Source organism: Rhinopithecus roxellana, chromosome 5 (genome assembly GCF_007565055.1).
Source record: "Rhinopithecus roxellana isolate Shanxi Qingling chromosome 5, ASM756505v1, whole genome shotgun sequence".
Taxonomy (NCBI): domain Eukaryota; kingdom Metazoa; phylum Chordata; class Mammalia; order Primates; family Cercopithecidae; genus Rhinopithecus; species Rhinopithecus roxellana.
Genome location: NC_044553.1, coordinates 175,442,717 through 175,467,041, shown reverse-complemented (window position 1 = coordinate 175,467,041; position 24,325 = coordinate 175,442,717). Strand labels below are relative to the sequence as shown.

General features: G+C 37.6%; 1 protein-coding gene across 8 annotated transcripts in view; it reads right to left on the bottom strand.

The window, feature by feature from the left end:
- The window catches only part of HERC1 (HECT and RLD domain containing E3 ubiquitin protein ligase family member 1), a 233,966-nt gene that overhangs the window by 74,341 nt on the left and 135,300 nt on the right, over positions 1-24,325 (bottom strand). For 7 of the 8 annotated variants that reach the window (XM_030930058.1, XM_030930064.1, XM_030930063.1 and 4 more), the window contains exons 25-34: positions 20,734-20,785; positions 12,937-13,205; positions 9,988-10,203; positions 8,628-8,748; positions 8,162-8,399; positions 7,814-8,007; positions 6,246-6,401; positions 4,380-4,486; positions 3,437-3,547; positions 198-374 (exon numbers count right to left, since the gene is read on the bottom strand). In XM_030930058.1, coding sequence (XP_030785918.1) covers positions 198-374; positions 3,437-3,547; positions 4,380-4,486; positions 6,246-6,401; positions 7,814-8,007; positions 8,162-8,399; positions 8,628-8,748; positions 9,988-10,203; positions 12,937-13,205; positions 20,734-20,785 — 1,641 coding nt within the window. The remainder of the gene's footprint in view (positions 1-197; positions 375-3,436; positions 3,548-4,379; positions 4,487-6,245; positions 6,402-7,813; positions 8,008-8,161; positions 8,400-8,627; positions 8,749-9,987; positions 10,204-12,936; positions 13,206-20,733; positions 20,786-24,325) is intronic. The other variant, XM_030930059.1, reaches the window with a different exon arrangement.

Genomic DNA, 24,325 nt, shown 5'->3' with positions numbered 1-24,325 from the left:
ATTATAAGGGTTACGAAAATAGCACAGAGTTCCTGTATATCCTTCACTTGGTTTCCATTTATATTATCTTACATAATAATAGAACATTTACATATCATGATTTTTTTTTCAGTCTTTCTACACATTTATTATAAGAACTGGGGGGAAAAAAGGACTAAAAGACAAAATGCTAAAAACTACTTAGATTTTCTACATACCTTCCACTGATAGCACCCAGAAGTTACTCCTGTAGATGCCAATCCATATCCTTTCCCTCCACTGCCATGAGTTAAAATCTGTCCGTTCTCCACTAGGCAACACTGAGCTTTCTCTGGGTCAAAGGATACTTCTTGGATAGGAAGATTCTCATCTTCTTCTTCCAACTCGCCCTGCTTCTACCAGAAAAGAAGCTGGGTCAGTATTTTGGAGTAACCCACATCTCAGGTAAGATACATTCTGAGGCTCCTTGGTTTTATTCCACAAATATTTATTATGTATCTACTATGAATCAGTTACTGTGCAGGCCTACAGGAACACAATGATAAATAGAGCATGGTCTCTTCCCGTCATTAGTGGACAGAAGACAAATACATAATGCTAGTATTACAGTGGGAGAAAAACCAAAATTACATAATAGGTATAGTAGAAACATAAAAGTGTGTCTAACCATGCTTGAGAAGGACAAGGTAATGTCCAAAAGGAGGTGACTTCTAAGTTGAGTCCTGAATGATAAGGCAGTAAGCAGCTGGTCAAAGGAGAGAGGCATTTTAAGAGGCAGTGTGTACAGCATGTGCCAAGGCAGAGAGGTGCAACAGAGTTCAGTGATTTAAAGACAAGCAGTATGTAAAGACTGGAAGATGAAACTGGCAGAAAACAAGTCCAGAGAGAGAAGAAATCAAATCATGGAAAACCCTGTGTGTCCTATTGTTTGAATTTTACTCTACTGACATTAGGGAAGCCCACACAGAATGATGTATACAGCAGATCTCTGATCACATCTGTGCTTTATAAACATCATTTTACCAAGGGTATATAGGATGAAGGCAGAGAGACTGACTAATCAGCTACAAGTTCAGGTAAGAAATAGTAAGGAGGCCGGGTGTGGTGGCTCACGCCTGTAATCCCAGCACTTTGAGAGGCCAAAGTGGGAAGAGCACAAGGTCAGGAGTTTGAGATCAGTCTGGCCAATAAGGTGAAACCCTGTCTCTACTAAATATACAAAAATTAGTCAGGTATGGTGGTGGGTACCTGTAATCCTAGCTACTCAGGAGGCTGAGACAGAAGAATCACTTGAACCCAGAAGGCAGAGGTTGCAGTGAGCCGAGATTGTGCCACTGCACTCCAGCCTGGGTGACAGAGCAAAACTCTGTCTCAAAAAAAAAAAAAAAAAATTGTGAGGGCCTGAATTCATTCATTCAATGTGCATTTATTAAGCATCTATTCTCTGCCAGGTATCCTATCAGGTCCTCCATATTCAGCAGGGTATTAGGTCTCTGCTCTCATAGAACTTATTTTGGAAGAGAGAGAGAAAAAATAAATAAATAAGATAATACAAAGATTAAGTGATATGTTGAAATTAAAGCAGGTGACATGACAAAGAGTGTGTGGCAACTCTCTAGATTGATTAGGGAAGGACTCTCTGAAGATGAGATAATTGAGACCTGAATGACAAGAAATGTCTAAGAAACATATCTAGAGGTAATAGCCAGTTTAAAGCCCTAAGGAATGAGCAGGATTACTGTATTCAAGAAATACAAGAAGAAGAAGGCAAGTTGCTTAGACTATAGTGAGCAAAGGGGAGAGGATAAGGAACCCTAGATTTTATCCCAAGAATGATGAGAAAATTGGAGTATTTTAAGCAGGGGACCACCATGCTCTGATTTACAATTTTAAAAGTTCATTCTGGACCCTGTGCAGAGAATGGACTTTAGGGCATAACAATGGAAGCAGAGAGAACAGTTAGGAGGTTACTGCATAGTTCAGGCCAGAGATGATAATGGCTTGGAATAGAGTGATGACAGAAGAGATGAGGAGGTAGGCAAATTCAAGTTACATCTTAAAGACAAGCCAACAGAATCTAGAGATTGTATGGACGGAGAAATGGGGGTGAGGAATCAAGATGACTCCTAGGTTTTTCACTTGAGTAACTCACTAGCAGGCTGGGAAAGCCTGGGGGAAGAAACAGAATGTGATTAAACTAAGGGCGCTATTTTTGACATACTGAGTATGAGATGCCTATTAGACATTTAAGTGGTAAGACTAGTAGAAGATGGGGATATAAGTCTAGAATTCAGGAGAAATGCCAGAACTTGAATTTAAAACTTGGGAATCAAGTTTTAAATGAGTCTGAATAACATTTCTTTGAGAAGAAATGGGGATTAACGAGTCTGAATAAGAAATGGCCATATGAGTCTAAATAAGGTTTCTTTGAGAAGGAATGGGGATTAATCCAACACTTAGATTGAATAGAAGAAGAACTTACAAAGGAAAATGAGAACAGCTCATTCTATCAAAGCAGAAGGAGAACCAGGAAAAGTGTGGAATCATGAAAACCAAGATAGAAATTAAGTTAAATGGAGAGATGGATTCACAAGCTATAAATCAATGGAGGCTAGTGACTACATGCATGGGGACATCAGGATAATCTAAAATTCCCAGGAATTTGGGTTTGGGAAACTAGGTGAATGGTGGTGCTTTCAATCAGAAATGGGACAAAAAAAGGGGGGGTGCAGGGAAGGGTTTGAGGGGGAGACATCCAGGCTAGCATTTAAGTTTGGAAGACACTGCAGAGTGATCTTTTAAAACCATAAATCAAAGCATCAACATGCTTTGATTGGTCCCCTGCTTTGGGTATGGATGAGACTGCTGGAAAAGCTAAGGATCAAACTCTGTGGAACACCAACATTTCGGGATGAAGGTAAGGTAAAAGTGGCACCAAAAAAGAGTTGCTTTCAAAAGGAATCAGGATTGGCAGAGAATATAAGAAGATCCAGGAGAAAGCGTTTTGAAAATAACAGAAGGCTAGAGTTTCCAGAAGTAAAGTAAGAAGTGGAAAAAACAGGATACACTATATTTAGCAACAAACACTTATCTTTGTCCTTTAATTTTGCATTTTGATAGAAGATAAATGGTCGGGTTGAAGAAATAAGAAGAAGAAAGTGACCGAAACAAAGTGACTGAAACATGCAGATTACTCTTCTAAGAAGCTTAGTAGTGCAGGACAAGGGAGAAGACAGAGAAGGCTTCACAGATAAAAATGTGATTCAGGAGAGGAGAAATGAGTTAAGCATGGTTATAAGCTGAGGGGAGGGAATCAGTGGAGAGGGAGACAGAATGCTGAGAGAGGAGATGGAATAAATGATAGAACAAGGTGCCTTAGAGGAACAGGCATTCAGAGACAAGTGACAGAATATTCACTTATGCTGTTAAGAAACACCTTTTAGGAAAAACCAATTACCTGTAGTTTTATTTCTTGTTCTTTTTCCTTTATCTGAATAGCATGTTTGGCCTGAGCAATGGGTGTCTCCCACATACAATCGGATAGAAGGGAAAATAAGCGCTCAACAATCTGTTTTATTGAAGAAAAAAGGATAAAATTTGTAAAAAGTACTTTAAGTATTTTTAGAAAAGCTGTATCATGTTAACCGTAATATTAAGTCACAGGTGAAGTTTGATTATACCAGTGTTCAACAGCTACTTTTAGTGGTTATAAGTTAAATACCACTTTTCAGAAGTAGTAACCCATTAGAAGCCAGGCACAGTGGCTCACGCCTGTAATCCCAAGCACTTTGGGAGGCTGAGGCGGGTAGATCGCCTGAGGTCGGGAGTTTGAGACCAGCCAGGCCAACATGGTGAAATCCCGTCTCTACTAAAAATACAAAAATTAGCCTGGCATGGTAGCATGTGCCTGTAGTCCCAGCTACTTGGAGGCTGAGGCAGGAGAATCACTTGAACTCAGGAGGCGGAGGCTGCAGTGAGCTGAGATCGTGCCACTGCACCCACTCCAGGCTGGGCGATAGAGCGAGACTCCATCTCAAAAAAAAAGAAATATTAACTCATTAGAAAGCGGGTCCCATTTTGCCTTACTATTTAGACCTCTGGTTAGGACAAATACTCTCACATATTTCTTCCTATAGAGGTCCAAACCTAGTAAGAAATTCCAGATTTTTCTTTCCTTCTGACCTTGCAGAGTATTCTCTATCCCTCTACTTCTCACACCCCATAACTTATTTTTTACTCTCTCCTTGGGGGTGAAATAATAAAGAAAGCAGTCCTAAAAGTAAATGTTATGCTATTGAATAAAAGACACATTTACAACTGAAGAGACTGTTAAGTACAGATTTGGGTGAATCATTTTGCAAATACAGAAAACATCTTCTAATAACTTTAAAAATAAAAACCTGGGCCATTTGATCGTCTTCTACACCAGATTCACAAGCTGGCAGCACAGCTTCAAGGACATGAAGTGCAAGGAGCCTTGTTCTTAAGTTACCAACCAGAGGAATACCTGGAGGGGAAAAGACATTTTCTTATTATCAATGTGACTTAAATCCAAAGTTAAAATGAACTTCTGGGAAAAAAATTCCTGAGGCTGCTAAACATTTATGGGTGGAACAAACTTGATTTCAAACTATCATCACAAGAATTCTGGATCCATCCTGTACCCATGAATGTGTACGAATATATTCATGTTTATGTCTCAGTTTCTCTGTATACATAATGGAAAAAGCATTGTAAAAAAGTATCTGTGCCAGATACTATGCCATGCTACCCTTTTCACACACATATATTCTATTAATCTTCACAAACTGAACTATAGCCCCATTTTACTACTGAGAAAAATGAGGCTCAGAAAAGTTATGTAACTTGACCAAAGCCACCCAAGCTCATAGAGGTAGAGTTTTAAACAGGTCTGTTAATCTCCAAAGCTCATGATTATTATTCCTTCTCATTGCCTATCCCCGTCCATGCACTGACTGTCTCACAGGGATTGTTAGGGTTAACGGGCGGTAAAGAGACTGTACTTTTCTAAAGTAAGCCAAGGGCCGGGCATGGTGACCTATGCCTGTAATCCCAGCACTTTGGGAGGCTGAAGCGGGCAGATCACTTAAGGCCAGGAGTTCAAGACCAGCCTGGCCAACATGGCGAAACCCTGTCTTTACTAAAAATACAAAAATTAGCTGGGAGTGGTGGTGTACGCCTGTGATCCCAGCTACTTGGGAGGCTGAGGCGGGAGGATCACTTGAGCCCAGAAGTGAGAGGTTGCAGTGAGTTGAGATCACACCACTGCACACCAGCCTGGGCGACACAGAGAGCCTCTGTCTCAAAATAATAAAAAATAAATAAATAAATGAAGTAATCCAAGGTAGAAAATAGGATATTGATACATAAATATGTAATCAAAAATACATATAACTGTAATAAGATCAGTTGAAAATAAATGAATGTTTTTTCTTTATCCTCTTAAAACTTAATATAAGCCTTACCTTATTAAAGGAAAAAAAAAGGAGCAGTTGTAAGTTATACTAATTAAGAAAAAAAGTATATTGAGCATGTAAACATACAAAATACCATGTGCCATAGAAGATTTACGTTATGTTTTGGCATACTTAAAACAGACTAGAGATTATGAAAAGTTCTGGAAATGGATGGCAGTGTTGTTGTGTAATATTGTGAGTAAGCTTAATGTCACTAAATTGTACATTTAAATGATTAAAATGGTAAATTTTATGTTATGTACATTTTACCACAATTTTAGCAAAAGAGAACAAGAAAGGACTGAATGTAATCTATGTAAACAGACCTTTTAGGGTAAGGACCAGGAATTAAGCTTATTGTATAGAATTGTGATAAATATCAAACAATCAAAAGTCACAATCAAGGCAAAAGAAACCACAACATGTTAAGAGAGACTGTACAAATTCAGATCTGCATCCTGATAATCCAAGAAGCAAGGTCAGAATCTGTGCTAAAATATCATATTAAACAGGATGTTCTCTGCTTACTCTTAGTTTTGTAATCTGAACAAAGAGGATGAAGTTCTCTAGATAAATTCCATGATCTTCTCCAGAGCTACATTATTTATTTTCTACCAATTTTTACTTCTGAATTAGAGTTTTCTTTTGATCAAATAGGTACACAGAAAATAAGAAAGAAAAGTCTTCAAATCAAGGTCACTCATGAAGTGTTGCTAAAGTCTGGCATTATCTTAATAAAATACAAGTAATATCTACAAACACTCTAAGACAAAGGCAAAGGACATATACCTGAAGAACATTTCTGAGACGCTATATTTAGAAGCACTTCTGTCCACTTTGGGGAAGCCATTTTTGACTGAATCGCTTTTGAAGATACAACTCTGCGAAGAAAAACTAAAAAATCCCCTAGATGGAGTTCGGCTGCGTGTTGTTTCCTAAGAGCAGCTACAGTGAAGAGACAAGTTTAAGTTACAACCAAGAGCCAACAAGAAAGTCTTATATCATATAATTTACATTGAAACCACAGTAAGCACAAATCTAATTCAAAATCTTAGATTGTCAGCTACTGAATTCTGAAAACTTAAAGAACAGAATGGAGAAAGGTCAGAAAATAAAGCCTAAACCTGAAACATCTTTTACATCTCTGTAGAATGAAAATGAATATGTTATGATTATGATGACTAAGTAAAATAAAGAATTATTGGTGACTAGAGAACAGAACAGCCTAGGAAGAAGTCGAGCTCCTCCTAATTATAATCCAGTTCCCAAGTATCAGGCCAGTCGCAATGGCTCACAACTGTAATCCCAATACTTTGGGAGGTCGAGGCCGGTGGATCACTTGAGGTCAGGAGTTCAAGACCAGCCTGGCCAATATAGCAAAACCCCATCTCTAATAAAAATACAAAAATTAGCTGGGTGTGGTGGCACATGCTTGCAGCCCCAGCCACTCAGGTGGCTGAGGCAGGACAATCGCTTGAATCTGGGAGGCAGAGGCAGCAGTGAGCCCAGATCACGCCACTGCACTCCAGCCTGGGTGACAGGGTGAGACTGTCTCAAAAAAAAAAACAAACAAACAAACAAACAAAAAAAAAACAGAAAACAAACAGATATCAAAAGCCTTGGTGCTGGGGGAATTTTTTTTTTTTTTTTTTTGAGACAGGGTCCCGCTCTGTCATCCAGGCTAAAGTGCAGTGGTGTGGTATCGGCTCACTGCAACCTCCACCTCCTGGGTTCAAGCGATTCCCGTGCTTTAGCCTCCTGAGCAGCTGGCACTACAGGCATGGGTCACCATGCCAGGCTAATTTTTTTTTCTTTTTAAGTAGAGATGGGGTTCCACTATGTTGCCCAGGCTGATCTTGAACTCCTGGGCTCAAGCAATCCACCCGCCTCGGCCTCCCAAAATGTTGGGATTACGGGTATGAGCCAGTGCGCCTGGCCTGGAGGAAAATTTAGGTCAGGACTTAGGTTAGAGATGGCTTGTCAGGATCAAGGTTAGAGATGGCTTGTCAGGAACAAACGATAAGAAAATATCTGAGTTTCCCCCTAGGCAAAATACAACCTGGGGAAAATCAGTCATCTAAAATCTAGGTCTCAGAGCCCAGACAGCCAAGGAAAGGCTGAACCTAGAGAATGGGCAGTATGGTCACAACATCAGGGGTAACAGACTCTAAGGAGAGGATGTTTGGTCAGAAGCTCATCTAAACCACATATATGTGAAGAGAAAAGGCATTTGTAAATAAACAAATAAAAATCTCATCATAGTTCATAAGGAAGAGTAACTACATTCTAATCATATGCACACAATGGGGATTTAATAAATGCTTATAAGTAAAGACAGAAAAAGAGGCTTATATTACCTCTGAAATCTTTCTTCTCAGTTTCTCCACTGGAGTCAACTTTTTTTTCTTCTTCTTCACCCTCTTCTTGCTCCCCTTCTCCAAAAGAGGCCATATGAAGTACACCAGTTTGGGACAATAAATTCTTCAACTGACTACAGAGTAGATCCAACAAGGATTGAACTACTTTGGGACTCAGTTTATCCGCATAGGTCCTATGTGAAATAAAAGAAAAAAATAAGTGGCAAAAACACAGAAGGGCAAACATAGTGCTTAAACACATAAAGCAGAATAGAGGGAAAGGGGGGATTCTAAAATGGAGGAAGACCAGGCCTCATACAGTTCTACAAAGACATCTACCATACTTACCCAGTAGTGATGGCTAGAATCTGGAGCAACCTTGTACTGGCCACTTTCAAAGCTGTGCTGAGCTGGGAAACACCCGTCTTTGGCAACAACTGCAGGGGCTGTCCTAGCATGGTGTCTGTGCCACACAACTGTGACAATACGTTTAGCAGACCAGTGGAAATTGCCAAAGAAACATCTACTGGTTGATAATGAACACTTAGGGCAAAAACTGTAACCAGAAGGAGACGTTGCTGGGCTTCTAAAAGACAAAGAGACAGTTAAGAATCTTCCTTTCAGTAAACAAAATATTAAAATGAATCATTTTCTAAAATATTAATAATAACATGAAACACTATTTTTAATTATTTATTCTTTACCTATAAGATTATCTACTAATGTTAAACACAAAACATAGAACGTAACTAGTACCATAACCTCAGGGTAAAATGTAACCTATACTGCGTATTTGCATGGACAGTTTACTTACCAATGTGATGCTTGTTTGCTTGAAGGGCTCTTTCCAGGGTAGCAGACAACTGTTGATAAATTTTATGCACAGCTACCTGGATTTCAATCTGAATATTTCTTTTAGCTGCTCTGATCCCATCCTGAATTACACATAAAGATTTACTTTTTCTATTAGCAACAATAATACCTGCTTGCAAAAAGAAGTAATAACATTTTATTTCTAGTCTATGCTAGAGCCTTATGATGGTATTTAATTATTTACTATATTTCACTATCTAAAAGTTTATAATAATTTTTTTTTTCTTTTTTGAGGCAGGGTCTCACTGTATCACCCATGCTGGGGTGCAGTGGTGCAATCCTGGCTCACTGCAACTTCCACCTCCCAGGCTCAAGCAATCCTCCCATCTCAGCCTCCCAAGTAGCTGGGACTACAGGCACATACCACCACACTCAAGCTAATTTTTTGTATTTTCTGTAGAGACAGGGTTTAGCCACATTGTCCAGGCTGGTCTTAAACTCCTGAGCTCAAGCAATCCAACAGCCTCGGCCTCCCAAAGGGTTGGGATTACAGGTGTGAGCCACCATGCCCAGCCTCCAAATTTAACTTTCAATGCTTGATAATTCTTGAGTCTGCATAATCTTTTTTTTTTTTTTTTTTTTTTTTTGGAGATGGAGTCTCGCTCTGTTGCCCAGGCTGGAGTGTAGTGACGCGATCTCGGCTCACTGCAACCTCCACCTCGCAGGTTCAAGCAATTCTCCCTGCCTCAGCCTCCTGAGTAGCTCAGATTACAGGCACCTGCCACCACGCCCAGCTAATTTTTTGCATTTTTAGTAGAGACGAGGTTTCGCCATGTTGGCCAGGCTGGTCCTGAACTCCTGACCTCAGGTGATCCAACCACCTCAGCCTCCCAAAGTGCTAGGATTACAGGTGTGAGCCACTGCACCCAGCCGAGTCTGTATAATCTTTCTATATCCTCACAAAGCAGTTTTTCCTGCCTAAATATGAAAGACATAAAGATAACACTTTTTTTCCCTAAGTTATCAAAGGAATCACACAAACTAGGTAAATGATCAAATCTAAAATGTAAGCTCTTGAAACCCATCCTCCCAAACTCCAACCCCTATCCTAATTTGGATCTATTCCCATCCAAACTGGATAATAAAACTGAGCCAGCAAATAATCTACAATAGTACAATAGTACCATGGCTCACCTAATCTCAACCGCAATATTTAGGAAATGAAACCAATGAGCTATCTTAAAAAATTTAAAGTCTTTGTATTTTTAAACTGAATTATAAATACCAAAAAGCTTCACATTATTAAAGTGGCTTTGTAAAATGACAGTTAAAATCTGTATATACTGCAAGGTGTCACCTACCTGATAGTGATGCAATCGGCCACTCTCTCCCTTGGATCCTGTGTGTCCAACAGTGCCTAAACCAAAACACCCTGCTAGGAACTGCAGCCTCACAGACGTGAGTAGTGTGGATGACTGGAAGCCTGAACTCAACCTGCTTCCTGCCAGTGAGATGCTACCTTTTTCTTCCATCCCAGACAATAGAACGAGGATCTGATGAAGTGCCTCTAAACGAAGCTTGAGGAAAAAAACATATTTTAGAGTTCTTCACTGAACTCAGACACAAAGAAACTCTGGATGCCAAAGACAGTATTTTTAACACTTAGAAAATTCTGACATTTCATATGAATCTATTCTACGACACACATTTATTTTATTATTACTTTTTATGAAGATATTTCTAAAAATTCTATAAACATACTTCAGAATAAAAAAGGTTAGAGTACAATAGGAAAAGTAGTAGCTTTGGATGTAGGAGACACGGTTTCAGGGACAGACTCTTTTATCTTACTGTGTGGCCTTGAGAAATTCTCTTAACTTACTGAATTTGTTTCCTCATATATAAAATAAGACTAATAATACCTTATCTAATCTATTCACACAGCTACTGTGAAGCTCATAAGGAGATGTACGTGAAGGTTTCAAAACTATAAGGTAGCATTGCTATTGCTTTCTTTATTAAGCTTACATAGAATGAATACTCTTCAGCCTAGGAATGAGAAATACTTCTGAAGTATTTCTCTGTGGTTTTCTTGAACTTCTACCCCTATTTTCCCTAGGAAGACACTCCCCATCACTGTAGCTGATCAGCTTATCCTTCTTCTTCTAAAACATTATTTTGAAATAATTTTAAATATACAGAGAAGTTGTAAAGATGGTACAGAGAGTTCTTGTACACTCTTCCTTTAGCTTCCCCAAATGTTAACATCTTACATAACCATTGTACATTTATGAAAACTAAGACATTAACATTGGTATAATACTATTAACTAAACCTAAAGTAAAATAGTATTAGTTAAAATACTTTGTTTCGATTTTAGTTTTTCCATAATGTTCATTTCCTGTTCCAGGATCTAATCCTATATACTGCATTGCATTTAGTTGCCATGACTTTTCAGTCTCTCCTACCCTGTGACAGATTCTGTCTTTCCTTATTTTTCACGACCTTGACACTATGGAAGAGCTGTTCAGGTATTTTATAGATGTCCCTAAATTTTGGGTTGTCTGATTTTTTTTCTCATGATTACACTGGAATTATGGATTTGGGGGAAGAATACCACATAAAGTGTTCTCATCACACTATATCAAGGGTACATGATTTCAACATGTACCCATCACCAATACTGGTGATGCTAATCTTGATTTTTTATTTTTTATTTTTTTGAGATGGAGTTTCACTCTTGTTGTCCAGGCTGGAGTGCAGTGGCATGATCTCGGCTCATGGCAACCTCTGCCTCCTGGGTTCAAGTGATTCTCCCACCTCAGCCTCCCAAGTAGCTGGGATTACAAGTGTCTGCCACCACGCCCAGCTAATTTTTGTATTTTTAGTAGAGACAGGGTTTCACTATGTTGACCAGGCTGGTCTCAAACTCCTGACCTCAGGTGATCCACCCACCTCAGCCTCCCAAAGTGCTGGGATTACAGGCGTAAGCCATTGTGCCCAGCCAATCTTAATAATTTAGTTAAGGCGATACCTGCCAGGTTTCTGCAATGTAAAGTTACAATTTTATCTCCTTCCCATAGTCTATTTGTCAGAAGCAAGCCACTAAGTCCAGCCCACCTTCAAGGAGCGAAGAATTAATCTCCACTTCCTGCAGGGAGAACTATGAAAGAATTGTGGACATGTTAAAATCACAATAATTAATAAATATTTGGGGGGAGATACCTTAAGGCTATGCAAACATCTTATGTCTCTTTCAAGTTTTGCTCACTCATTTTAGCATTCATTAGTGGGTCTTGATTGCAGCAATTATTTCTGTGAGGTTCTAATCTGAAGCAGATGTCTAATTTAAACTGAGACAAATGGGTCAAAATTGAAGGCTCAGGGCCAGGAGTGGTGGCTCAGGAGGCCTGTAATCTCAGTACTTTGGGAGGCCAAGGCAAGTGGATCACCTGAGGTCAGGAGATCGAGACCAGTCTGGTCATCGTGGTGAAACTCTATCTCTACTAATAATACAAAAAAATTAGCCAAGCATGGTAGCGCACACCTATAATCTCTGCTACTCGGGAGGCTGAGGTAAGAGAATCGCTTGAACCCGGGAGGCAGAGGTTCCAGAGAGCCAAGATCTCGCCATTGCACTACAGCCTGGGCAACAAGAGCTAAACTCCATCTCCAAAAAAAAGAAAAAAAAAAAACAGCTCTGATGACCCCTATTGTCATCAACCAGTCTCACCCTAGTTTCTAGGAGACATGTGAAGACTTCTGAGTATACTGTTCTGAGAGATGACAATTTTAAAATGCACTTTTGTCTAGTTCAAACAAAATAATGTGCTGTTCTAGTTAAGAAAGTTATGTTTAGGCCGGGCGCGGTGGCTCAAGCCTGTAATCCCAGCACTTTGGGAGACCGAGGCGGGCGGATCACGAGGTCAGGAGATCGAGACCATCTTGGCTAACATGGTGAAACCCCTTTTCTACTAAAAATACAAAAAATTAGCCGGGCGTGGTGGCGGGCGCCTGTAGTCCCAGCTACTCGGAGGCTGAGGCGGGAGAATGGCATGAACCCGGGAGGCGGAGCTTGCAGTGAGCCGAGATCGCGCCACTGCACTCCAGCCTGGGTGACACAGCCAGACTCCGTCTCAAAAAAAAAAAAAAAAAAAAAAAAAAAAAAAAAGTTATGTTTAAAAGCTCAGATAGAGGAAAAGTGAAGGCAAGAAATAGAAGAAAAGGAAAGGTTTTCCCTAGAACTATACATTCAATGGTTCAGTTTAAGCTTCCAGAGCTCTCATAAGAAGTAAATATCAAAGACTTACTTCTGCCCTTAACTGCTGCTGTTCCATTGCAATGATGGAGGCCTGGGGACTTGTAGACATACTTTCCTCTGGCTCTTTAAAACCTGGGGCATTCCCCACATCTCCACTCACAAAGCTTACAACATTTTCAATCAAAGTGTGAACTCCCAAAGACTTGGTAAGATCAAAATCAGACTCAAAGGAATAGGAGGAGTTGCATAACCAGTCTCTGCTATGTTTCAGGCGAGCCCAAGAATCACTCAGGGATTCCAACTGACTGTGCATAGGACCTATATACAAACAAAATAAACATATATCAACAGCAATCAAGTGGAGCATACATTCTGAAACTAGATAAGGCTGAGTGCTGCTACCATAACCAACTGGTGAAAAATGGATACTCATGTTTGAATACACGCATGCATTAAGTGATTCTGAGCAAAATGCTTTGGTAAAAACAACAAACAAACAAAAATTAGAGCAATGTAAGAAAATAAAGGGAAAGCCCTGTTTGATGTACCAGTGTCTCTGTAAGCGCTTTAGCAACACGCTGCCACAAGAAAAAGAAAGGCAGAAGCTGTTATCAAAATGCTTAGCTTAAAATGCTCTGCAGTATTAAACCAGATCATCATTTACGAACAAAAAGGAACTAGGCACTTAAGACACTGCTGGTAAGACCTACTCAAAACAAAGATTTCATCTAATTCAACACTATGATTACAAAGAGCAAGTTAAGACTGAACAAAGTCTCTACATATCTGCAATGAAACATTACCAAAAAATGAATATAGAAGGGCAAGTAAACTTACACAAAAAGGAGACACAAACATCACCCTTTGGGTTTCATTAATATAAGGAACATTCTCACTGACTGTGTCATGTGCATATTTACTGCAGGTTGTGAAACTCCTATATAGAGGAAGCAAAGTTTCACAGACAAGAATATATGAGATTTACTGTAAAATGATACCTATATAAAATTATCAAGTGGCATCAAAATAGTTGCTAAATATAATACCATTAGATTTGCCAGTGGGTATTTTTTAAGCTAAAATATTTACGTTAGACAGCAAAATGTTAACATGTTTGAACACAAGGGCAACTGTCCAAGTCATATGTCAATATTAGCTTTAAATATATAAATGTCCAATTCTTACAAATCTTTATAATTTAACTGATCTCAGGTACATGAATTTGATTAACTACAATCCTTTTGTTCATGACATCCTCTCATCATTGGTCTATGCATGGCCCAATTTTGAAATTACATATTTATAATAAATATCTGTGAACACAAGAACTAGAAAACTAACAGTAACTTCTACCTATTTACTCCTCCTCCAGCCCATCTCTTGCTACCTAAAGTTTTATTATCCTAAAGCCTGGGTTTGTTATTTCCTTGTTTTTATTGTTTTAATGTATTCCTAAGATGAATAATGGTTTTAGTTGTCGTTGACTTTTAAAAGAGTATCATTTTATATCAACTTTTTGGACATACTCTTTTCATTCAATATAATATTGTTAACATTCATCCATATTACTATGTGTAACCATGGTTCATTTATTTGATTGCTGTATAATATCCTATTATGTGAATATACTAAATTTCTCAATTAGGAAAGCATCTTAAAGTACCCAATTAAATATGAATGATACAAATTATATCAGTTATATAACTAGACAGAAAAGTTTGGGAAGATAACTACTTAAACACAAATGCCCACAGAGAAAACAAACTAACACAATATTCAACGTATAATCTTATTTTTGAATTACTATACTGGTGTCAAACCCTAGGACTTCAAAATTCATAACAGGGAGCTAATATTATAAAGTAACTATGAAATAATTTATATTTATCCTAGTAAAATAATGTAGAATGGCAAAGAATATATGGTTTATCTGCCTTCTGTGTTTTAGTAAGAATTATTAATATTAAAAAAGGCTTAATTTTCACCACTGCACTCCAGTCTGGGTGACAGGGTGAGACCCTGCCTCCAAAGAAAAAAACCTTAATTTTCAGTCTTGCTGAACATGAAAAATAACAACCTAGCAAACAATTTTCCCAAATTGTAGAGCTGAATATTCTTTCATGTAACACAGAAAAGACTGAAAATCCAAAGAATAGTATCACAGATGCATGATGCATTAAGTTGAAAATATTTCAAGAATAAAGCGGAAGCTAATGCAAAAAATACATACATTCTTTTTTCATTTCCTTAAAGCACCTCAAATTCAGAATCTGTATTTAGCCTTAACTTACAAATAACAGCTTCTGATTCCTCACATTGAACTTGTTTTCTGGGGAGTGTTTTTTATTTTTAATAATAAAATTTCAGAAAAAAAGGTTCTTCTAGTTACTAATACTTATAAATTACTTTTCAAAATGAATACAAAATGTGGAAGGAACTAGTATCAGAACTGCAGAAGAAAAAGAGACCTTAAGGATTATTTAGCCCAATTTTCACAATTGAGGAAACAGAGGCACAAAAAAATTGGTTTGTCAAATAATGACATTAATTCCTTAATTTTATGGGAGGTAGTCTTACATATTCATTATTAACCAACTCACAAATCACTGAAGGAAATTTCAATTGCCTGCCTATATAAAGGTTCACTCATGAATCTACCAATATTGAACTGTCTTCATATAAACCAAAATATTCTATGGAATGGCTGACGAAGCCCAAAATTAAATCCTCTGCAATTTAAAGCAGAGGTCGGCAAACTTTTTCTGTAAATGGCCAGATAGTAAATATTTTTGGCTTTGCAGACCATAAGGTCTCTGTCACAATTACACAACTCTGCTGTTGTAGTATGAAAGCAACCACTTAAACAAATGAGTGTGGCTGTGTTCCAATAAAACCTGATAAACAAAAATAGATGCCAGGCCAGTCTTGGCCTCCCAGCTGTAGTCTGCTGAGCCCTAACAGATGAAATTAACCCAAATGTAACTTAGTATAAATAAAATATTAAGAACAGGAAACACACTATACAGAAGCATCAGGATAAATAATTTCCAACAAAATATTTAGTTTCACATGAAAAATACTTGAAACACAAAAACTTATAATTTGGAAATGGGAGATGAAAGAACTTAAATTTTTTTTAAAGCATAACAATCTGATAACTTTGGTTTGCTCTGTACTATCTGAATATAGGAAATATTATATCTGAAAGGGATATTAAAAGCTTCTACATAACAATTGAGACTAAGCCCAAATCTTGGTATTATTTCATAATCACCTATTATATAAAGAAAATGCAAAATCCAACAAAAAATTTTTGAGATTGTTTACTTGTCCTTACAAGTTTGGTTTTTAAATGGAATTTTCAAAATGAACATGGCAGAGCTGCAATACATACTTTATAAACCATAAAATATGTAGGCAAGCTAAAAGGGGAAAAAAATTAAACATGCCATCATGTACTTGCTTGAAGCTCTTCTTTTTTCTGGGGCTCAACTGGCCAAAAAGGAGTAAATACACTACCACACGAGAATCAGAAAACAAAAGGAGAAATTTGATACAGGAGAGAAACATTTACATTTAATTTTCTTTATATCATCTAATTTGAAATGCACAGACAAAACAGCATTTCGCCCATACATGTTATACCATGAAACACACATGTTGATAAATGTTTCCAGTATTATTTTAGCAATAAAACCCTAACAAAATATTTAAAGACCTAGGGGTGAAAATCAGACCACACAGTATTTTAACTAATAAGATTTCTGATGTTGCTTCTTAAGTTGCTGCTTTGATATCCCACAACTTTTCACTGTATCATCTTCAGCTTAAATATGAAAACTAAAATCAAGTATCTGCAAAAAGGTACTGTCTTTCTGTGAACAATCAGCTTAGTTTTGTACAACCACAGCAAATCTTTTAAGTTTTATCAAAGTACCAAATTACTAACATATTTTTACAGGTTTTGTCAAGAATTTTATCAGGCTGTTATGAAAATTAAATGAGTTATTATAATATTTGTGAAGGGCTTAGAACAATGCCCATATAGTAAGTAGTTTATAAATGTTTACTAAATACAAATTTCATATTGCCTCTGAGGTGCTAAGCAGAAGAAATGTTTCATCCACCTCTTTTGGAAGTAAATTTAGCTGGCCGGGCACGGTGGCTCACGCCTGTAATCCTAGCACTTCGGGAGACCAAGGCGGGGTGATCAAGACCAGTTGAACCAGAAGTTCAAGACCAGCCTGGCCAACATAGTGAAACCTCATCTCTACTAAAAATACAAAACTTAGCCGGGCATAGTGGCACGTGCCTGTAATCCCAGCTACTCAGGAGGCTGAGGCAGGAGAACTGCTTGAATGGGAACCTGGGAGGAGACTGCAGTAAGCCAAGATGACGCCACTGCACTCCAGCCTGGGCTACAGAGCGAGACTATCTCAAAAAAAAAAAATTTAGCTTTGAAGCCTCTGAAAAGCTGAGCACAGTGGCTGAACTAAATGTATAATACTGCCCACATTTCTCTGCCTCTTCCTACATATTCACTTTCTTAGACCAAGGACTTAGACCAATTGTGAAACATTAACTCAAGTGAGGGGAGAAAAAGGCGCAATCGTGGTTCAACAGTGTGAATCTTAGTATCCCCACTGTCAAATACTGAGATTACAGGTAATGGGCCCTCTCAAGGAGGAGCCTTTGCAGGCATGGAAAGAGCAGTTGAAAATGTATATAACCCCGTTGTCATTTACACATCCATTTAACTTCAGTAAACAGGATATAATCAACATCATTATCTCTCTCCTCTTCCTCTCATCAGACTTTTAGTAATTCAAGACCACTGAGACTAGTAACTGCAAATGCTGTTATGAGGGAAAAAATTTTACATTTCCTCCTCAAAATATTGGAAGGGGTAAACAAGCACACAGAATTCTTGGCCAGGCACGGTGGCTCATTTCTGTACTTCCAGCACTTTGGGAGGCCAAGGTGGGCGGATTGCTTGAGCCCAGTTCAAGACCAGCCTGAGCAACATGACGAAACCCCGTTTCTACAAAATAAAAAAATAAAATAAAATAAATAAATAAATAAATAAATAAAATTAGCCAGGCATAGTGGCATGTGCCTGTAGTCCCTCCCAGCTACTTGAGAGGCTGAGATGGGAGGGTCACTTGAGTCCAGGGAGGTTGAGCCTGCAGTGACCTGTGATCGCACCACTGTACTCCAGCCTGGGTGACAGAGCAAGACACTATCTCAAAAAAAAAAAGGAAAGGAAAACAAAGAGAATTCTCACTTGGCTGGACATTTTTTTGTCCTTCATGGCTCAAGTCAGAATCAGAACACTCAACAGTTTGAATGGCTCCCAAACAGTTCTCACACTTGGCAGGTTCAACTGCCTAATTGAAGATATTATGGCTTAAGGCATCTGGTCCATATTGATAGAAAAGAAAAAAAAAAAAACAGAGTCATTTATTTTACTATCATTTAAAAGCAAAACAAACAAAAAAACCCCACTGTGTCAAAGGGCAGTCACTAAATATACAATATTTTTGTAAAATCTCTTTGAAAATACAATCTCCTAAATATGTTATATCCATGCCTAAGTAATTCACATCCAAATTAGTTTTTTCTTAGTTCAAAGATGAAGATTCTACTTTTATTCCAAAGACATTATTTTGCCACACGCTGACCTGGTTAAGAAGAGACTGAATCTCAAATTACAGTTCCATAAGCATGACAGAGATTTGAGAGAAAAGAACAATTTTAACCAATGAACTATTACTTATAAATATAAACTTAAGTAATACAGTATAAACTATAAATTGGATCTCTTACGCTACTCTGTAAGTCTGGAGCCATTTTCTCTCTAGCACCAAATGATATACATTTATTAATATAACATACAACTTTTAACAACTATATTCACCTGAGCTAAACAAAATTAGGAAAGTAAATCTGTTCCAAAAATTTAATTCTTAAGTCAAAAGAACTACCAATTTTCAAAGAATTACCAAATAATAAAATGCATATTGCACATTATACTAAACATCACTTCATTTCTTTGGTATCACAAATACTCTGTAATTTTTTTTTTTAAAGAAACTCAGCAGCTTTGGTATGTTATAGCCTCAAAAGATTTTTCAGAAAGCAAGCTCTGGCTTTATTATTCCTAATATTTCAGAGAAATCGTTCTCTGTATTATTTTTTTTGAGACAGGGTCTCACTGTTGTCACATAGGCTGGAGTGCAGTGGCATGATCGCAGTACCCTGCATCTCAAATTCCTGGGCTCCTGTGATTTTCCCACCTCAGCCTCCTGAGTAGCTAGAAATACAGATGCATGCATCAATGCCTAGCTTTTTTTTTTCTTTTTGGTAGAGACAGGGGTCTCACTATGTTGCCCAGACTAGCCTTCCAAAGTGCTGGGATTACAGGTGTGAGCCACCACACCTGACCCATTCTTTCTATTCTAATTGTAATTAAGTAATTAGATATTGCCAAATTTTAAGTAACAACATTTATTCTTTTGAGCTATATACATGAAAATGAAAAAACTATGTGTGCATTTCTTTTCATTTCTCAGTTTTTTTTCTATGGATGAGAAACGTAACATTCTGCCAAGTAAGCTATTAAGAGAAGGGTTTCATTCTGAAATACAAAAGATTTAATATCATGAAAAAAAATTTTTTCACAGGCTTTCAGAAAACTGCCACTAGTGGCAGTTTTTAACACTTTACATTTTCACAACAACTTAATAAATGGTTTTAAACAAAAGTACCAGTTAGGGCAGGCATGGTGGCTCAAGCATACAATAATCCCAGCACCTTGGGAGGCCAAGGTGGGAGGACTGCTTGAGCCCAGGAGTTCGAGATCAGCCTGGGCAAACAGGGAACCTTATCTCTACAAAAATAATAAACTAGCTGAGCACGGTGGTGCACAACTGTAGTCCCAGCTACTCTGGAGTCTGGGGAAGGATGATCCGTTGAGCCCAGGAGGCCAAGGCTGCAGTGAGCTATGACGGTGTCACTACACTCCAGCCTGGACGAAAGAGCAAGATCCCGTCTCCAAAAAAAAAAAAAAAAAAAAAAAAAAAAAAAAAAAAAAGCAGTACCAGTTAATAGAGAAATATACTTAAGAGAGTTTTTAGTTATCCTTGGATTTATATTATCTAAAACTGCTTGTTTTTTCTCAATTTGTACACACAATCATGAGTTAATTATATTATTCATTAACAAAAGACCTTAACTCTCAATGACACTCTAAGTTGTTCCTCATGAAATTTTTTTTTTAGTTTTTTATGTAAGAGATATAGTATCTCTTCATGTAAGAGATATAGTATCTCTTCATGTAAGAGATAAAGCATCTCTTACATGCTTTATCTTAATAGGCCAAGAGGGAAAAAAAATAGAAACTTTCCATTTCACAGTGTGTGTACATGTATATGGGGTAAGAAGTTCTCCCTGTAACACCATTTAAACTATAGCAACTCTGTGAGCTAAAATATGGAAAATTATGTAAACAACCCCTTTCCACCATAATGGAATGTACTGTTTTTAGAATTCTATAGGACTTTTAAAAAGTCAAAATACATGACAAATGAGAAAATAACTGATCACTAACTCCTAAACATTCCCAGATTTTTAAAGGGTATGTATTTTAATGAAAATAGTCTTCCTTTTAACTCTTCTGATAAAATGATTCTGAATTTTTTTGCAATTACATTTCAAAGACAATCAGATCCAAATACATCAGATATAAAAACAGCTACTTGATTTAAGATATTTACTACGTTCTTTTTTTTTTTTTGAGACAGGGTCTCATTAAGATGTTTACTATGTTCTTAATACTTATACTTACCTCTCTTTCTTTGAGATGCTGCCAAATCCAAATCAACATTTCGTCTGCCACTCTATTCAAAGTAAAAAGTAAGTAAGTAAAATTTAGTCATGAAAAGTATTTTAAGATTAAGATTTAATAGAGTATTCGAATAGAAATTTACGTAATTACAGCAATGTCTTACTTATTCATCATTCAAGTCAAACTAATAACAACATGTCCCTAAAAACTCACTGAACATAGCTATAAGGAGGCTCAAGCACATATAACTGAAACACTAACTCAAAAAAGTCACATTAATTAACAGTGCAGAAGAGCAGTAGTTTTCGTTACCCTTTTTCCACTGGAATCTTTATCTTCCAGACACAGGATGATCTTATTAACACCTTCTGGATGCCTCAAGCCTTGAAGTAGTGCCCTATTTTCCAAAATTACTATTCCTTCCTCTAGCTTCACTCTCCTTTCTTTTCAAAACTTCCACTAGCCTTCGCTAGGTGTTTAGAGGAAGAAAATCTGATAGTCTCCATACTAACAGAAAAATAACAGTCCTAAACCTTCTGGTAGCATTTGAAAAGTTTTTAAATGTCTTTTTATGAAACCTACTAAAATAGACAAATCTCAAATTCATTGAACTACAGACAGTTTAATAAATCAGTGAAGGTTTACAAGAACAATGGAAGTATATTTCTGTGTGCTATCAGTGTATCTGGTTGGGGGTGGGGTGTAGACAACTGCCTACTTGGCCCATAAAACAAATCATATATGAGTTAAGCTTATGCATAGAATTGACATTATGGTATTAGCAGTTTCAATTGTACTCTATCATACAATCCAAAAAGTTTGTGTCAAAGAAGTAAGACTCAGAAGTGACAAAACAAGGCCGGGAGTGGTGGCTCACACCTGTAATCCCAGCACTTTGGAAAGCCGAGGCGGGTGGATCGCTTGAGGTCAGGAGTTTGAGACCAGCCTGGCCAACAAGGTGAAACCCCGTCTCCACTAAAAATACAAAAGTTAGCTGGGTGTGGTAGCACACACCTGTAATCCTAGCTGCTTGGGAGTCTGAGGCAGGAGAATCACTTGAACCTGGGAGGCGGAGGTTGCAGTGAGCTGAGACTGCGCCACTGCACTCCAGCCTGGGTGACAGAGCAAGACTCCATCTCAAAAAAAAAAAAAAAAGTGACAAAACAGATTCATTTGAAAAATGTTGTAGAAAATCTTTACCTAGTCACATATATAGATACATGTACCCATGTTGCAGATAAACACACTTTTTCTTATACTCACCTATCTATATATCAACAGAAATAAGTATTATATATTCTTGGACCATTTGGTGCTGGATAAAACACCAAACAGTCATCACAAAGCTCCTCAAGGCATCACTGTGTCAGGCAATAAAACATTTTCATTACATAGTACTTTTGCTATGAGGGCTCATGGAAGAAAACAATCTCAGGCCTCAGAACCAGAAATATCTGGTTCTCTTGAACAATTGTTTTTTATCTTTTAGACACTGTGAATTATGTAACTCATTATGCTTTTCCTGCGTGGTGATCAACCTCTAGCAGAACACCACACGATATGAGCCAAGATAAGAATATCTTACCCAGGGCTTTATTTTCCTCTCTCAGCCTTTTTCAGTCCTAATTCATTCATCTAAATTATCCTTTTGTAAAGTATCTGTTTTCACATGCTAAATCAAATCCTGCGAGAAACAAGGAAGCTAGGGAATAGACTAGAAGGGTGTAGCAAGAAATGTTGGTAAAAATGACACCTGTCAAACAGTTAAACTTAGGGTTGGTATATTCTCTGCTAAAACAGAGAAGTAGATAACACGTCATATAATACATTTTACGAAAGAAGGTTAAAACAAAGATTTGACATTAAAGTGGTTAACTTCAAACATTTTAAAAAAGCATTTCATTCACAAAAAATTCAGAGTAAATGAAGTATCAAAGATATCTTAAATAACCTCATATAGTATAGAAGGGTAACATATTTCAGCTGGAAAACCCAAACTGTCCCAAGTGCTTGCTCCTCTTCATCCACCCCAGGCTCTCTGAAGTTGAAGGCTTAGCCCAGATCTCCCTTCATCTGAAATGGAATCTGCTTTCTCTCTAGTTCTTGTCTTTTCCATCTTTTATGACACTGTCTTTCTAATATTCCATAAGGAAAGATAATCAAAAGTTAATCTGGTGTTTTTTGTTTCAGACAGTGTCTCACTATGTCACCCAGGCTGGAGCACAGTGGCGCAATCTCGGCTCACTATAACCTCTGCCTCCCAAGTAGCTGGGACAGGTGCTCACCACAACACCCAGCTAATTTTTTTTTTTTTTTTTTTTTTTTTTTTTTTTTTTTTTTGTATTTTTTTGTAAAGACAAGGTTTCACCATGTTCCCAGGCTGGTCTTAAACTACTGGGCTCGAACTCCTGGACTCAAGCAATCCTCCCACCTCAGCCTCCCAAACTGCTGGGGTTATAGGCGTAAGCCGCTGCGCCTGGCCCAGTCTTTTTTAAAAATGGACTTTTTTACTCTTTTTAAAAATCTTCTAAAAACTAAATGAACAACCAGAAAACCTAAATGAACAATCTTGACAATTAAATCTAAGCTCAATCCTCCTCCATTGATCTGTTGTTCCCATTTGTAATTTTCCAAATGTTTTAAATTGTATTACCAAATTTATTCTTCACAACACAGTTGAGGCAAGTACAACAGGCATTATTCTCCATTTCAAAGATAAAGAAACTGGAGCTCAGGAAGGTTAAATGTCTTGTATAGGTCTAAGTCCATATATAGTGAGTTTTAACCCTATTCTAAGTCACATTTCATTGCTAATTTCCCAAAAGTATGCCACTTTAATTTTACCCATCCTCCTTTTTATATTTTCATTTCAATTGAATTGAGTTATCAATCATTTACAATATATAATGATTGTAATATGTGTAGGAGATATCAGGGGCATTTAGGAAAAATAAAAACCAAAAAATCCTAGTTTTTCAGTGGGTTTACTGGGAAGACATACTAATAATACATAAATGAATCCAACATAAGACAAACAGTGAATTATTAGAGATCCTAACAAGTTGTTATGGGACAACTGGGAGAGTAAAGTAGCTGGGAAAGCTTTCTGGAAGAGGTAACATTTTAGACAGTCCTTCAGGGAAAGACAGGACATCAGCAAGGAAGGCTAGGAGAATTTTTAAGGCAAATAGTGCTTTCGCAAAGGCTCAAGAGGTATGTTTGGGGTCTGGAAGATGAACTACTATGGCAAAAATGCAGACCACTGCAGAAGAACACTGGTTCCAAAAGCAGGCAGGTGACACTTCCCAGAATCTTTGATTTCCGAGTAGGCAGTGCAGTCACTCCTACATTTGATCGGTCTGTAATTTGGACTTGCGTGGACTAGCCGGTTCTCTGCAGTAAGACAAGATGTTTGAGTAGGAAAGTAGCACAACCAGCAGGTAGGTGTTTTGTTGTTGTGTGTGTTTTCAAGAGTTCTAATTTGGAGAGAAGTAGCTAAGGAGCAAAACTGGAAAAAGTAGGGGGACCAATTTGAAAATACCTGCTCCATAAAAAGGTAATAGGGTGCTTTAATTAAAGAATGGAAAAAACC